Below are 14,794 nucleotides of genomic sequence, written 5' to 3'. Positions count from 1 at the left end.
GCATTTCTGTCGGATCACGATATTATTTAGCGATATCCATTCTGCATACATAGAGCAATAATAATGCATTAGACAGCGTTCTTTATAAATAATATTCAATTCTCTTGAATCCCAGAACTACCCCTACCAATTACAGAGACTACTCAAAAAAACCAAGGCTTAAGACCTGGCCCGTATCGTTGCCCAGGAACCGTCATCGGCACGGGGACAGTACCTTTGAAAACATCCAGCATATCCGCCGATTCGTTTGCTCCTTTGCCACTGATGTTGTTCGAGACTTTGTCCGATGAATCCGCTCTGTCGAGTACAGGGACAAGGACGCCGCATTCCCAGTTCCGGCAGTTGAGCTTGGGCTGCTTGGTTGTTTTGTCTTGGACGAGACGGCCCCTTCCTGGCATTAGAATGCTTTCTGTTTTCTCTTTTGCGTCTGATTGGATCAGGCATGCACTCACCACGCGCTTTCTGAGAGATTTGCACTCCCCACGTATGCCCATCCTTGACACAGTGCGTTATTTGGTAATCGTATGGGTTCATCCGGTCTCATGAATAGTATCTGGAGGGCAAGCCGTTATGTCAGTCGGGATATTACCTCGAGAGAGAGTGAGAGGGAGAGCTACCTTGTTATGCATCAAAAGTCCCGGCCGACGACTCTTACAGTCGCGCAGCACATGGCGCGGGAATTTCGGACTCTCGTACCATCTCGACTGGAAACAGATTGTGCCGGCGCAGTCTGGGCCGCCTTGCGATTGCTCGATGGTCGTCTGTGAGGGGAAGTAGACCCGGAAGCGATCTTTCCATTCTTCAGCGGTGTTTTTGTGAATGAGCTGGTCTGTGTCGTTGGGGTTGCGGGCCGGGAAGGTCTTGGAGGTTCGGAGGGTGAAGTCGGTTATACCGTCGTCTCCTGGGATCATTCTAAGTCTTCTGTCTGGATGGAGCGGAGCGGGTGCTTACCTTGGGAAGCGAGGTATATCGATCTTAGGAATTCGTCGGTGAGGGATCCTATGGAGGATGTCTGTGCGAGGTTAGTCGAGAGCGTCTGGATCTTGCTCGCCCAGGAACAGCACATACGACAAAATCGATATTGATGGGCTTGGACGTCCGCAATCCTAATGCATTGACTGCACGGCCCAAGCCGCAATATCCCGTTCTTCTCCACGCATTTCCAGTGTGTGACCCTCCTCTGTACAGCATCAGTACCGTTCTAGAATAGCGCGAAGGTCTCCTACATGGTGTGAACGAGCATAATATGAGACGTCTGGCTGAAGTCGTACTCGTCGAACCTGGAAATAATATTATCGTGCAAAGTACTTGCTCTCAGGAAGTAAACCAGGTCTTCCTCAAAGGCGGTCTTGGAGCCCACGGCAGTTGTGGTTGCCTTTCGGGGAAGATCGATGAGAAAAGCACTCTAAGCTAGAGTTAGCAATGGTTCTGGAGATGGTGCTGCTCATCCCTACGTTTTCCATTACACCTCCCATCTCGCCCCAATCATATGGTGTCAGATTCGCAGTCGGACCTACAATTCGTAGGTATCTTGGGTGAAAGAGTAGCATCAGTTTCGAGTGCATGCAGTTGACCTGCCCTTCCATGGGTGGAAAGCACAGTCTCAGGTTGCTCATCGATGCGGTTTCTGCCTCATATTGACGTTTCTGGTATCCGACTTTATCAGCTATTGACATTCCAAGTAGAACCAGATAAGGTGTCAATCACCGTCAACTCATCTTTAGCCTGCATTACCAGGAGAAAACGAGTGCGTTTCGTATCGATCTTTGAAAAGAGCCATTCCATGTCCCACAGAAATGAGCTCAAAACGGCCAGCTCTAGATCACTGCTCTGGAAGACCTCCTCGATTGTGATATCGTCGCCTGTCCGTGGGCGGTAATGCGCGTAAGTCTTTTTGACAACTCCCTTTGGGAACTGTACAGCTGGTGTCCGAGAAGGATTGGGTAAGTCTGGCTTGGACTTCGCGGACTCATATCTTGCTTGAGGGACGCCAATCTTTGATGCGTATTCTGTCGATACCAAACCACTGCTGCTTTGACGCGCCAGCTGATTCGATTCATTCTTTGAATATTTGGCCTGACGATGGTCAATGGCCTCAACATCATCCGCTTTTCTTTTCGCAATGCGGGCGAGGCGTTCTTCCTCCATCTGCTTTCGATTTAGGCCTAGAAGCCCAGATGGTTGCGAAGGCGCGCGGTCTGCTGCAGAACTTTCTGTCTCTGGGGGTGGGCCATGTTCTTTGTTACCGTGTGATGGATCAGGTGAGTTCTTTTCAGTATCCTCAGAGTCTTGCAGGGACAGCGCAATGGCTCTCTTCAGATCTTCATCTTCATTGTCTTCGTCTTCAACATCACCTCCATCCTCATCAGCATCTGTATCAGACCCAATAACTGATTTGGACTTTGGAAAAACAGGAATGACTTCATCATCATCTGATTCTGCAGTAAGATCGACGACATTTTGCTGAGGTTCATCAACTGGATCAGCACCATTATCGTGAAGGTCCCTCAATGAGGCTGCGATGGCTGCTTTAAGGTCTGGGTCAGTCAAATCTTCGGGCTCCATCTCGAGTTGACCCCGAATCACAGACTGCAATGAACGGGATATTTTAACGATGCAAAAATGCGACGAAATCGAAAGCAGCCATTTAGTAGACACGAAGACGCTCCCAAATGGAAAATATCCTTGCCAAAAACTTGAGGAGTTTCAAATGAGATGCAATGTAGCTCTTGTTGCCGACTTCTGTGAGACCGTGCTGTGAAAGCCTGTGATTGTTTATGGTAAGACGTCACATAAACGGATTTGGACACTACGCGTCCCACCAGTTCGTGTCCAGTTGACACTGTCGCTATGAGACCTGGTGAATATGTATTATATTGCCAAAATAGACAACAATCAACGATGACCACGAAATGTAGAAATCATGGAAAGTTACAACAGGTGGCCAGAGTTATCTGCTCCTTGAACCTCAGAGACACGTGACTATCTCTGGTGCTGAAGATCAAGAGAACGTCCGGCGTGTGTCTTTAACTATGGTATTCATAAATCAAACCTCCTGAAAAGGAGGTCTCTAATGTACGGTCTATAAGACTCAGGCTGGCTGAAACCCAGGTAGATTATCTAGTATACGTTCTCAAGGTTTTACAGTGAGAGACAATATTTTAAATCTTCCTTCAGCACAAAGGTCCGGGTGGCATAAACCTCAGCATGAATATGCTCATATGAAATGAGTGAGTTCAGATTCTTTTGTATTGATCATCAGTCTGAAAGTAGCGGAGCTTGCACTGTCCCAGGACACCAGAGCTCTCGGCGCAACAACCAACTCACATCCTCACTCCTTTCTCTCAAAGGATTCACAACTGTCTCAGCCCTCGACAGTTCATCTCCAAAACGCGAATATAACTCTCTGGTTCCATTTACTCAGGAAGACGCTGAAGCAAAAGGAGCTGGCAAGATGGATCCAGACGCACAAATCCAGCAAGAGCAAGAACTCCCCGAGAACGAAAAGAAAAGCAAAATACAGGCTCTTCTCTCACGGGCTCAGAGACCAGAGGTGTAAGTCTCCTTGATATGATACCCTTCTGATTGCTGACACGTATGTCTCATTCATCATTCAGACTGTTGGTGCAATTCTTCAGACAAGTATATGATGAGTACAGGGGGACGTCCAATCTTGTCAAGCCAGCTGAACCGGAAACCTTCGAGGATGTAGCTGTCAATGAGGGTTGCAAGATGGTGAGAGGCGGTCTGATTGTGGGCAACCGGCACCTGCGATGTCACCTTCTTCGTCTGCCGATCCAGGTCCGATACAGAATTTATGAATTCTTGTTCTGTCATCGCAACAGTTATGTCGAGATAGGTGGACCATATAACCACCAAATCGGGGATTTGGCAATACTCAGGGTCTCGCATGTGTTCTACCATGAAGCATCTATCGCTCTGTATCATTCCCTGGGTGATCGACTGCTCTTTTTCAGAAATTACGGGTCGAAGTCAGCTGATTTCCTCAGACGTCAGCCAACGCCGTTGCCTTGCTGCCGTAACCGAGTCTTCCAGCAATGGTTGGAATACCCCTGTCGTAACAAAGAAATTGTGTGGAGAAGATCTTTCAAGAAAATCGTTTTTTTGATCGGAGCATCCGAGCCCCTGCTGGCAGTTCAACGTCGATGGGCTTTTGCAGAGTTCATCACCACTCTAAGGATGAGCGAGCCCCTCAGAGTCCACGAGCTTTCTGTCGTTGTGTACAATCAATGGAAAATCCCCGGATTTGATGAGGGAGACCTGGTCCGCGCTCTGTTCAGTGGCGGAATTGAATTTCTCGGAAGGTTGATCTTCAGAGGCCTGGCCGAAGACGAGACAGAACGCCTCACTCAACTCATCTTTGCGCTCAGAATTCCCAATTTGACGATCGAGCGGATCAGAACACGAGCACAGGAGGAAGAAGTCTCCATAAATCTGTGTAAGTGACCCGCTTTTGTTGCATGTCTTCTTCCGCCACTTGTTCTCATTGAGGTCCATTGAGAATATTGGCTCGAAGCTCAGATGCATTGAAGAACAAGATCGATGATGGCGAAAAAGACCTCACGGTCAGCCTCTGCACTTTCGAGTCCAAGACCGACGACAAGCAAGCGCTTCTCATCAGGTGTCTTTGTTGCAATAGCACTTGCAATCTGGCGCGCGTAGAGCTGACCAACTGTTTCATGTCCAGGAGCTCGACCCCCAAGCAGCGACGTGGCCATCAAGCGACTCATTGGAAGGAGATCATCATCAGCTGGTTCAGAAAATGTATGAAATCCCTGTGCCCCTGGGTTTTTATTCTCTAGCGGTACATGCAGCTGAGCCATGGGTTAGCCTGAGAGACTTGTAGGGGGAAACGCTGAGCTACGGACCCAATGCCCAAGTCGGCCGTTCTGAGATATGGTGACCAGGATTTTGTCGCTAAATTGGACGCACGTCACGTCTGTTTGTACGCCATTTACCACTCCAGCGACTTGTTTAGTGGCAGCAGGAAAAGGAAGGTCAAGTGGCATCTGGAGGTTATCGATATCCAGAAGATTGGACATGATGAATGTACTGAGTATTTAGTTGCGGGATGCTAAAAATGAAAGAAATGCCTCTTCGGCTAATCAAGAGAGCTTTTGATTTCAACTCTACTGCAGAAATACCGATATAAACAAATGAAGCCGGTGATCAGTTGGCAGATGGTCGGTGATGCCGCCTTGTGGGCGGTGAGATTTATATCCCCACTGTCCGGCAGAATCAATTTTCTCTTCACGTTTCCCAACAGCAGAGGAGCAGCAATCACAAAATCAGCCATTCTTTACTGTTGTTCTTCTATATTTTTTTCCCTTTGTCTCCGGGCTGAGGCAAGGGAATCTGATCGATATTCACAATGCCCAAATTTGTCCCCCGTCAACGAAAGCAGAAACATCGACAAAACAATTCAAACGATGCTGCGGTCGACACAAATGCTGCCGAGATACTGCCCGTCTCCAAGAGCGAAAGGGAAGCGAGGAAGCAGAAACTCCGAGAGGAGCTGAGGGCGCAACACACGAAGATCTCCGCGAAGAAGCAAAAGCGCTTGGATAAATATATTGTATGTGGATTATGAGTTCCTTGTGGATCCACGGAGGTCTGCGCAGATTTAATTGACCGTCTGAGCAGGAAAACAAACTCAAAAAAGAAGAGAACGTCGAGCTACTTAAAAAACTTGAGAAGATCAAAGTCGATACCTCCGCACTCCAGAGCTCGAAGGTACTGGGGAAACCGAAGAGAGAGGACGAAAATATTGTGCCCACGACCGCCACAAAGGCTGTTAGTGCGTCGCAGAATCAGATTTCGGATTCGGAATTGTCAGGCGACCAGACGGACGACTCCTTTGTCGATTCGAAAGGGGGTTCTAAGCGGAAGCACGCCGAGACTGCTCCTGCACCACCCGTTCCCGCACCAGCCGTCGGTGGCGGTCTCAAACGTCCTCTGGAACTCGGTCCGGACGGTTTCCCAGTTCTGAAGAAGCGGAAAAGGGCGCCCAAGGTCAAGCCGGTAGTCGTATCCTTGCCGGAGGTGCCATGGGAAGGATTCGATTCAGATGACGGAAATGGTGGTGCTGATAGCAACGATGAAGAGCCGGAACACTCAGAGAGCGATGCCGAAAAAGAGTCTGTGCAGGATGGAGAGAACGAAGCATCTTCCGAAAATGATGAGAGCGATGATGGGGATAGCGGCAGTGATAATGAGGAGGACGACGAAGAGGGTGAAGAAGACGACGAGGAGGAGGAGGAGGAAGACGAGTCGTCAGCAGAAACCCGGACCAAGCCTCGTCAGTCCGCGTTCAAAGAGTGGGCAAGACAACAAATCAATGAGGTTGTCGGCTTCAAACCTTCTGGGCCCATTACAGCAGAGGAGCAACCGTTTGTTCCTGAATCCAAACGGCCCGTCAGGAACACCGTCGCTGAAGAGGAGCCGCTTCCCCCAGAGCTGCAAGTCACCACAGGCGATCCAAACCGCAAGGCATTCAGTGTACAAGTTGACCGTTCGGAAGAAATTCAAAATTCACGCTTAGGACTGCCCGTGGTCGGTGAAGAACAGAAGATAATGGAAGCCATCTACAACAATTCATCCATCGTCATCTGGGGTGCTACTGGTAGCGGAAAGACCACGCAACTTCCTCAGTTCTTGTTCGAGGCCGGTTATGGACACCCCGACAGTCCCAACCCGGGTATGATTGCAGTGACACAACCCCGCCGAGTTGCTGCTGTCAGTATGGCCAAACGTGTGGCCGATGAGCTGGGACAGTACTCCGACCGTGTCGCTTACCAGATTCGGTTTGAAAGCAACGTCTCCAGCAAAACGGCCATCAAGTTCATGACGGACGGTATCCTTATTCGCGAGATTGCCGAAGACTTCGCTTTGAAGAAATATTCTGTTATCGTAATCGATGAGGCCCACGAACGGAGCGTTAACACGGATATTCTGATTGGAATGGTTAGCCGTATCATTGACCTGCGGAAAGCCATGAGCGAAGAGGATCCCTCCATCAAACCCCTCAAACTCGTAGTCATGTCTGCGACTCTGCGAATCTCTGATTTCACGCAGAATGCAAGTCTATTCCGTCAAGGCCCGCCGCCACTAGTACAGGCAGAGGGTCGTCAGTACCCTGTGACCATACACTTCGCGCGACGGACACATCGCGACTATGTTGAAGATGCCTACAGAAAGGTCTGCAGGGGCCACCGCAAGTTACCTCCCGGAGGCATGCTCGTTTTCCTCACCGGACAGAACGAGATCAGACATCTGGCTAAGCGGTTGAAGCAGACCTTCAAGCCCACACAACGGGGAGAAGCTACACAGGCAAAAGTACAACTCTCCGCGAACGATGCACCACTCGAAGCGGAGGATCTGGACCTAGGGGGTGCAGACTTGTCTCATCCTGGCAACGAGGATGATGACAGTGACCTCGAAATTACCGGCTTGGATGAAAATCCTGAGGAGGATGAAGAGTTCAATCTCGGGGAAGAGGCGATGGATTCCTCAACTCGAGTGCATGTCTTGCCGCTCTACTCTCAGCTGCCCACAAAGGAGCAACTGAAGGTTTTCGAACCGCCACCGGAGGGCTCTCGTCTTATCGTCCTGGCGACCAACGTCGCTGAGACCAGTCTTACAATTCCCGGCATCAAATATGTCTTTGATTGTGGGCGAGCCAAAGAAAAGCAATATGATCTAGAGACCGGGGTGCAAAAGTTCCAAATTGGTTGGATCAGCAAGGCTAGTGCAAACCAGAGAGCTGGTCGAGCAGGTCGAACCGGACCAGGTCACTGCTACCGACTCTATTCTTCAGCGATTTACGAAGGTGAATTCGCGGAATACACCGACCCTGAAATCTTGAGAACACCTATTGAAGGCGTCGTGCTCCAGATGAAAAGCATGGGCCTACATAACGTGATCAATTTCCCCTTCCCTACACCTCCTAGTCGGCAGGGGCTGGCCAAGGCCGAGAAGTTGCTGAAGAACCTCGGAGCACTCTCGGCGGACGGTAAGATCACTCAGATCGGCCATCGCTTGTCGACGTACCCGCTATCACCGCGGTTCGGCAAAATGCTTCATATCGGCCACCAGCACGGCTGCATGCCCTATGTGATTGCGCTTGTCTCCGCCCTGGCCGTGGGAGACTTGTTCATCCCTGAAAACCAAATCGATCCAGCTCCGTCAAAAGAAGAGGACAAGGGTGACGGAGTTTATAAGAACTCCGATCGTTTGGAGGACACGGCTCGGGAACAGCGCCACAAGGACTACGCGAGAGCACACCGTCTCTTCAGCAAGCACGACGATACTTCGGACGCTTTGAAGTATTTGTCAGCGATCTGCGCCTACGCTTATGCTTCGAATGGGGACTCATTCTGCGATCAGATGTTCCTGCGGGCAAAGGCATTCAAAGAGGCCACGCAGCTTCGGCAACAGTTGACCGATATTGTGCGCGCAAACAACCCTGGTCTGATTGGAGCGTATGAGCCGCGTCTGCCTGAGCCAACGGATAAACAAATCAAAGCGCTGAAGCAAATCGTGACCGCTGGGTTCATCGACAACGTTGCAATCCGCGCCGATCTGGCGCCAGTCCCGCCAGAGATGGACCGCACACCGAAGAGGGCCATCGATGTCCCATACCTGACGCTCTTCAGGTCTCGAGAAGGACGGGCGACAGAACTTCAGGAGAAAGCCGTCTACGTGCATCCATCGTCTGTCCTGGCCCGCCTTTCACCGAAGGAAATGCCGCAGTACCTGGTCTACTCTCATCTCCAACAATCAGCGCCTTCAGTGCTGTCCGATCAGGTCCCGAGGATCAGAATGTTTCCTCTCGCGGCGCCGAGCGGACTGCAGCTCTCTGCTATCGCGCACGGCACGCCGCTCATCGAATACGGCAAGCCAATTGGCAAGATAGAACCGATGGACGGGGTCCCGCAGCGCCGAGCGTGCTGGGTCATTCCATCGCTTGTTGGCGAAGCCGGCGGCGCCACTTGGCCCTTACCGGCCAAGAAGGTCATCCAACGGAAAGATATAAAGGACGGCTGGGTGATCGAAAAGTTCACCACCTAAGATGTATATAGTTTTTGACGGCGTTGAGATGGCTGGAAGCAAAGATAGACAAGAGTCATGCTTGATGAAATACATGCATACTGTTAAATAATGCCCTTTGTTCCATCCCGACCCAAAAAAGAGATGTAGCATCACCTCAACACCTTAAACGCCACGGTAACCCATATGAAGCAAAACAACCCATCCTAATACCGCTCCCTATCCCTCTTCCTGGCTTCGTAATCCTTCCTCCCACCAGAGATTTCCCCCGTCTCCGTATCCTCCCGAATCCCCAACGCCTTCCTCAATCTCTCACTCTCCTCAATTTTCGCCTCAGCAAGCTCATGCACCTGATACGACTTGAACTGCCTCCTCTCTCTCGGTGGCAACTCCCGCTCCCTATCCCTTCCCCCAGGCCCACGTCTCCACGCCCTGCGCTCCCTCCCCTCATCCCCCCCACCATCCCGCGCATCACCCTTCCGATTCTCCTCCTCCTCCATCTCCTTCAACAGCCTCGCCCGCAACGCCTCACACCGCTCCTCAATCTCCTCCTCCGACAACACCTTGCCCTCGCCCTCGCCCTTCCCCTCCTCAATCCTCTCATTCTCCTCCTCAAGCCGCTCCCGCTCCTCCATAACCTTCACCTCGACCGCGCGCCGCCGATCATGCTCCAGAATTTGCTTATCAGGCTGCCGCTGCTTGAACCCGCGGTTGGAATCGTTGGCATTGGCGCCCGAAACGGGCGGGTAGGGCGCGCCGTAGCCTGCGTTGCGCGGCTTCATGAAGGCGTAGTTGCGTTGGACGTAGCCCGAGGTACCGCTTCCGCGGGGAGTGGAGAGGCCGACGTTTGAGGACATGGTTGACGACTATAAAACTGGGATGTGATGTGTGGTTTATGGTGGGAGCGAGCGGAGTAGTGGTTCTGCAGAGGTGTTTGGGGTAGTCGGACCGCCGTGAGAGTGGATGGATGTTTTCCGGTCAAGGAGGACTGGAACGAAGAAACAGTGAAGCGCAGTGTCTGCACAAAAATTGTTAAGCAGGACGGAGTAATGCGCTAGATATTCCGTGTAAGGTGACTGTGAGAGTTAAGACACTCTGCACAGCGTAATGCTTCCGATAGAATGAACTTGTGACTAGTGGCAAGCTCCAGGTCCTCCGTACATGATGGTACTATGGTCACGTGATTATTACACTTGATAAGCACCAAAGCTGGAATATGAGGAGGATAAGAAATTAGCTGAAGAAGCAATGTCTATATGTTAGAGCTTATTGACTGAGAAACTATAGTTATTGTGTCAATCAAGTCAGCTACACGGACATATGTGTCGCAGTGGATGCGTTCTGACGCCCGTGTCTTTTCTATTATGGAACGAACCCACTTCCAATATGCCTCCTCTACAGTAAGAATATGTGGATTGATCGTAACAGCTTTGCAAGCAAACCGCTTTTCATTTGAACAGACTGTATAGCGAGATAGAAAAGTCACCTCATGCGCCAGGCAAGTCTCATGTAATCTACCTATTTCCAGATTCCTGCATATGCCCATGATCCCGTATCGAGTTTCACCAGGTCAGTCAAAGCGCGATATTCCAGTATCCCTAGCTCACCGTTGAAGACGCCGAACCCTCCTATTTGGACAAAGAAAGAAGAACCATTCACAAACTTCTCGAGACGTATCCTCATTTTCATCACATCACAATTTCAAACACAAGACGAAGACAAACGATTAAGAATGTAGGAAGGTCGAACATGGACCAGCGAAGCTCCCACCGTGACCCTTGAAATTTTGACGCCGTCATGCCATGAAGAATAATGGCTGGGGAGAAATATGGAAGAAAGAAAGCCGGAAACTCATATATCCCTCAGAGAGTTCCCTGTATGTATACGCCCATATTAAAAATAGTGTTGGGGTTTCGACTCATTTAAGGACATAAAAGGAGCAAATATTCGCACGAAGAAAAGGAAGAAAATTAAACAAAGAGTAGAGTCTGAGGTCTGAAGTAACTTTATGTGGATCCGGACACTGGCACAGAGCCATTGGGGGCGGCAGAGGCAGATTCAGATACCGACAAAGGAGTCGCCGTGCTTTTTGCAAGGTTCTTCGACTCAGCAGGACCGTGTGTATGACCCTGGTTTTCAGTAGGAGGAGGGGTAGGCGGAGCCGCGCCGACAACAGGAGCTTGGCTGTCCTCTAGATCGTTGACCAGGCGCTTGCTTGGCTGAGGGGAGGACTTGTGAGAGTGAGGAGGGGTGGTGGACGAAGCTTGAGGCAGGGAACTAGCACCAAGCGTCGCAGAATCGAAAATGAGCTTTTCGATCGCAACGATCTGCTTTCCATAGCTGAATTTCTTAAGCTGGCTGAGCAAAGGCCGGATTTGGTCGATGAGAGCCTCTCTTTCCTCGCCCTTCAGCTGACCAAGCACCTTTTCTAAAGCAAGGGGTTAGCGATTTCATGCATCGAAACGAGAACCCCGAAAAGTACTCACGAATCACGTAGTTTCCGTATTGATCACGCATCAGGCCCAAGAGAGGGCTCTCGCCTCTCTCGTTCGCGGAGGTCAATGTGCTGATGAGCTGCCGACGCTGCGACTCTTCACCGAATTCGATGCTCTTTTCAACGACATTGCTTGCAAATTTGTGCTTCGAATACATGAGCAATTGTGACAGTACAACGTTGATCATACGGGATCGATCCTTCTCCTCGCCATTTTCGATCACGTGTTGAATGACATAGTTTCCGAACTGATCTGGGATAAGATGAGCAGTGCAAGCATGAAGCTCAGCCAAGATGGATTCGCGGTCTTCTTCTTCACAGTGCTCAAGCATGCGCTGAATGACCCGGCATCCATATGGGTGCGCGGCCAGTCTGCTCACTTGTCCCTTGAAGGCGTTGATGATGAATTGCACGTATTGAGATGGAACTCTTTCAATGGCCTTCTGAATGACATGGTTACCATTCTGGTCACGGACACACTTGAGCACATGGTTCTCGAGCTCTTTGACCATGGATGCCTGCTGGTCGGTAAGGATATGTTCCAACGCCTAATAAACCATTAGCCCTATGCACGATAAAATCCACCCTTTGAAGAGAAGTGGCCTTACCTTTTGGACAACGCGACACCCATACATCTGGGTGGACAGGGCAAGGACATGGCCCTTCATTTGATTGGCAAGGATCTTTTTCTGGGATTGGTTGCCATGTTCGAAGAGCTTTTGGACAACATAGTTGCCAAACACGTCTGTCATCAACTGCAGGCAGTTGGGCTGGATTTCGCGGAAAACCTGCTCTTTCTCGTCGCTATTCGCTGTCTCCAGCTTCTGTTGAATGAACCTTGAACCATGCTGATCACCACTGAACTCAACAATGTGATTGTAAATGTCCTGCAGGGATTATTAATATTTATTTTTGGAGCCGGGGAATAGTAGGGGAAAACGGAAATACATACCTTGAGCTCGTATCGCTTATTTCCCTTGCTATTAGCTCGAAATTCCTCCAGAAGTGGGCTCCGCACCACTTGGGCGGGGTCTTGATCACGATTGCCCCTGGGGATGATACCGGCGGAGCCCAGTCCACCAAGCTGCGCGACAGGATAGAATCCTGACAGGGCGTTGAGCCGTGCCGCTTGATATCCCGCAAGATCATACGCAGGAGCATTATATGGAATACGTTGCAGAGAATTTGCAGCACCGTGGGCAAGATCCTGATCGTGCTGCATAGCACGCAACTTCCGCTCCAAGGCTAGCGCCTGGTTTTCACTCAGTCGGGAGGCAGACCCATTCCGATAATGTGTCCCAGGGACCGCGCCGGCCTCAAGAGCCGAGTAAAAGTTGCTCTCCATCCGCGCGATATCCGTGGGAGAAAGTGAACCTTCACCAAGACGGGATCGGCCGCCGTGGTGTCCTAATGGCAACTCGGGCAAACCATCTCCCGTGTACCCCCCGACTGCTTCATAGCTGGATTCATCGGCAGCGCTCTGATATTTGAAGCGTGGCAATGACCCGTCATAGGACGAGTGGGACAGGTAGGGCGGACGGCTTGCTGGGTGGCCCGAAAAGCCACCTTCATTCAGCTGAAGCTTATTGATTCCAGCACTCAGGTCCATGGAGGAGCCTCCAAAGCGACCCTCAAATCCCTGGCTCTCAGAATGAAACGACGGGTGGGAGGCATGGGTGGGTCTCTGAGATGTAAACGATGCCGAGTTGTGGGACGCATGCGCAAAACCGTTACGAGCCAACGGCTGCGACATGGTGTCTGGCAACGTCTGTGGCAAACTAGACATTGTGAGAGACCCAGTTACCTCATCGGGCCGACTGGTGTCCAGAGTGGTAAACCCTTGCTTCATAGGAAATCCCGTTCCGACTTGGCTTCCTCCAAAGGCAGACGAGTTGGGATGTCGTCTACCGTCGCCACTCCGGAGCCCACCAAAGTTGCCGAATGACAGTCCGTCTCCAGAAGGGGAGATCCCGTCAGTCCCAGCGTTCAGGTAAGTTTTGTGGTTCCCTCCTCCAGCGGACGAACCGATTCCGGAAGATTTAGGTATGGAGAAATATGACGAGGAATCAGCGGTCTCCGACAGAGCGGGTGCACTCCTGTCATTGGGCCTTGTCGAAATGGGTGAAGCAGTCATGCCGTTGTTTTGGCCTCTGGATATGGAAGCCGACGTTGTGTTCACTGTGTTCCAGGGCAGATTCGGCCGACTATTCCATCCGTCAGATTCAGAGGAAGGCAGTAAGGAGCCTGACCCCGACTTTCCTTCGAAAGCAGCTTCCGCAAGATTCTGGTCTTCAGGTTATATCATCAGTTCAATGGTTCTGTGCAATGACAAAATAGAAATACCGCGAGCTCGATCCATCAACTCACCATCGAATCCACTGCCCAGGTTGTTGTCGCCCCAGATGTTGGAGTTCCAGCTTGACTTTCCAGCCCCGAAACCCCTGCCCATACCTGCATGAGGCCCTCGTGATCGGTCACTGTTCATACCCGATGCGGACATGTTTGTAGCTCTGTTTGATCGTACCTGTATCGCAGCAATCAATGGTCTGTCCGACTTAATCCTGCCATTGAGACCTACATTATGTACCGTGGTTGAGTTTGCTGCCATGGCAGATGCCATTCCACCGTCACCACCAAGGATAACAGATCAACAAAAAAAAAAGTATCCTGACGGGCCGCAAAATATTTGCAAGTAATCAAGGCCAATATCGATATCGCCCTTCTATAGTTGCGCACGAATCACACAGACCCGTCACAAGCGAAAGATATCACGAAGCAAAGAAGAATAAACCGATTATATGTCAACCCGTATTTGCAGATGGGCACGAGCTGCCTGCAATGGCGGACACGAAGGTATAAAGCTGCACGAGGACCAGTCATACGGTTAGTTAAGCGATCTTCGGGAAATTCAAGCAGAACGTCCTCCCTGCTGTCCGAAATGAAAGGTTTCCTTTGGAGGGGGGAAACTTACCGAGAGGAGAGAAGAAGGGGGAAGTAAAGAGAAGAGGTGAGAAAAGGGATGGGTAAGAGGGAAAGAAAGAGAATATGATGATCGTTTACTCGAGAACAGCAACACGGCCAAGCAATGTACAAGACTATACAAGGGACCGAAGGGAGAGGGAAGGGAGAGAGATAGACGGCAGATGAGAAAGCGAGAAATGCGGAGCGGAGAAGCAGGCCAACGAGATTCAACGCAAGGTGACAAGAACTAAGGAAGAAGAATCTCCCTTT

At 50.6% G+C, this 14,794-nt stretch overlaps 5 protein-coding genes across 5 annotated transcripts; 2 read left to right on the top strand and 3 right to left on the bottom strand.

Moving 5' to 3' along the window:
• Positions 1-143: 143 nt before the first annotated feature.
• Positions 144-2,565, bottom strand: Aspvir_002081 (uncharacterized protein; the record flags this gene model as incomplete). The annotated part of the gene is made up of 8 exons (XM_043273682.1): positions 144-387; positions 453-553; positions 618-901; positions 952-1,012; positions 1,069-1,180; positions 1,227-1,405; positions 1,455-1,646; positions 1,708-2,565. The coding sequence occupies 8 exons, from the start codon at positions 2,563-2,565 to the stop codon at positions 144-146; spliced, it is 2,031 nt and encodes a 676-aa protein (XP_043129617.1).
• Positions 2,566-3,454: 889 nt separating this feature from the next.
• Aspvir_002080 (uncharacterized protein) lies at positions 3,455-4,823 on the top strand (the record flags this gene model as incomplete). The annotated part of the gene is made up of 3 exons (XM_043273681.1): positions 3,455-3,555; positions 3,639-4,459; positions 4,543-4,823. 3 exons carry the CDS (start codon positions 3,455-3,457, stop codon positions 4,821-4,823), a joined length of 1,203 nt encoding a protein of 400 aa, XP_043129616.1.
• A 569-nt stretch (positions 4,824-5,392) lies between these two features.
• On the top strand, positions 5,393-9,090 carry Aspvir_002079 (ATP-dependent RNA helicase ECM16; the record flags this gene model as incomplete). Its single annotated transcript, XM_043273680.1, has 2 exons — positions 5,393-5,596; positions 5,665-9,090. The coding sequence occupies 2 exons, from the start codon at positions 5,393-5,395 to the stop codon at positions 9,088-9,090; spliced, it is 3,630 nt and encodes a 1,209-aa protein (XP_043129615.1).
• A 185-nt stretch (positions 9,091-9,275) lies between these two features.
• Positions 9,276-9,926, bottom strand: cwc21 (U2-type spliceosomal complex subunit CWC21; the record flags this gene model as incomplete). The annotated part of the gene is made up of 1 exon (XM_043273679.1): positions 9,276-9,926. One exon carries the CDS (start codon positions 9,924-9,926, stop codon positions 9,276-9,278), a length of 651 nt encoding a protein of 216 aa, XP_043129614.1.
• A 1,149-nt stretch (positions 9,927-11,075) lies between these two features.
• Positions 11,076-14,183, bottom strand: Aspvir_002077 (mRNA-binding protein PUF3; the record flags this gene model as incomplete). The annotated part of the gene is made up of 6 exons (XM_043273678.1): positions 11,076-11,497; positions 11,556-12,111; positions 12,172-12,450; positions 12,516-13,852; positions 13,931-14,087; positions 14,142-14,183. 6 exons carry the CDS (start codon positions 14,181-14,183, stop codon positions 11,076-11,078), a joined length of 2,793 nt encoding a protein of 930 aa, XP_043129613.1.
• Positions 14,184-14,794: the final 611 nt, after the last annotated feature.

Source organism: Aspergillus viridinutans, assembly GCF_018404265.1.
Source record: "Aspergillus viridinutans IFM 47045 DNA, scaffold_10, whole genome shotgun sequence".
Lineage (NCBI taxonomy): Eukaryota > Fungi > Ascomycota > Eurotiomycetes > Eurotiales > Aspergillaceae > Aspergillus > Aspergillus viridinutans.
Note: the sequence above shows the minus strand (reverse complement) of the source record. Positions and strands in the feature narration are given on the sequence as shown.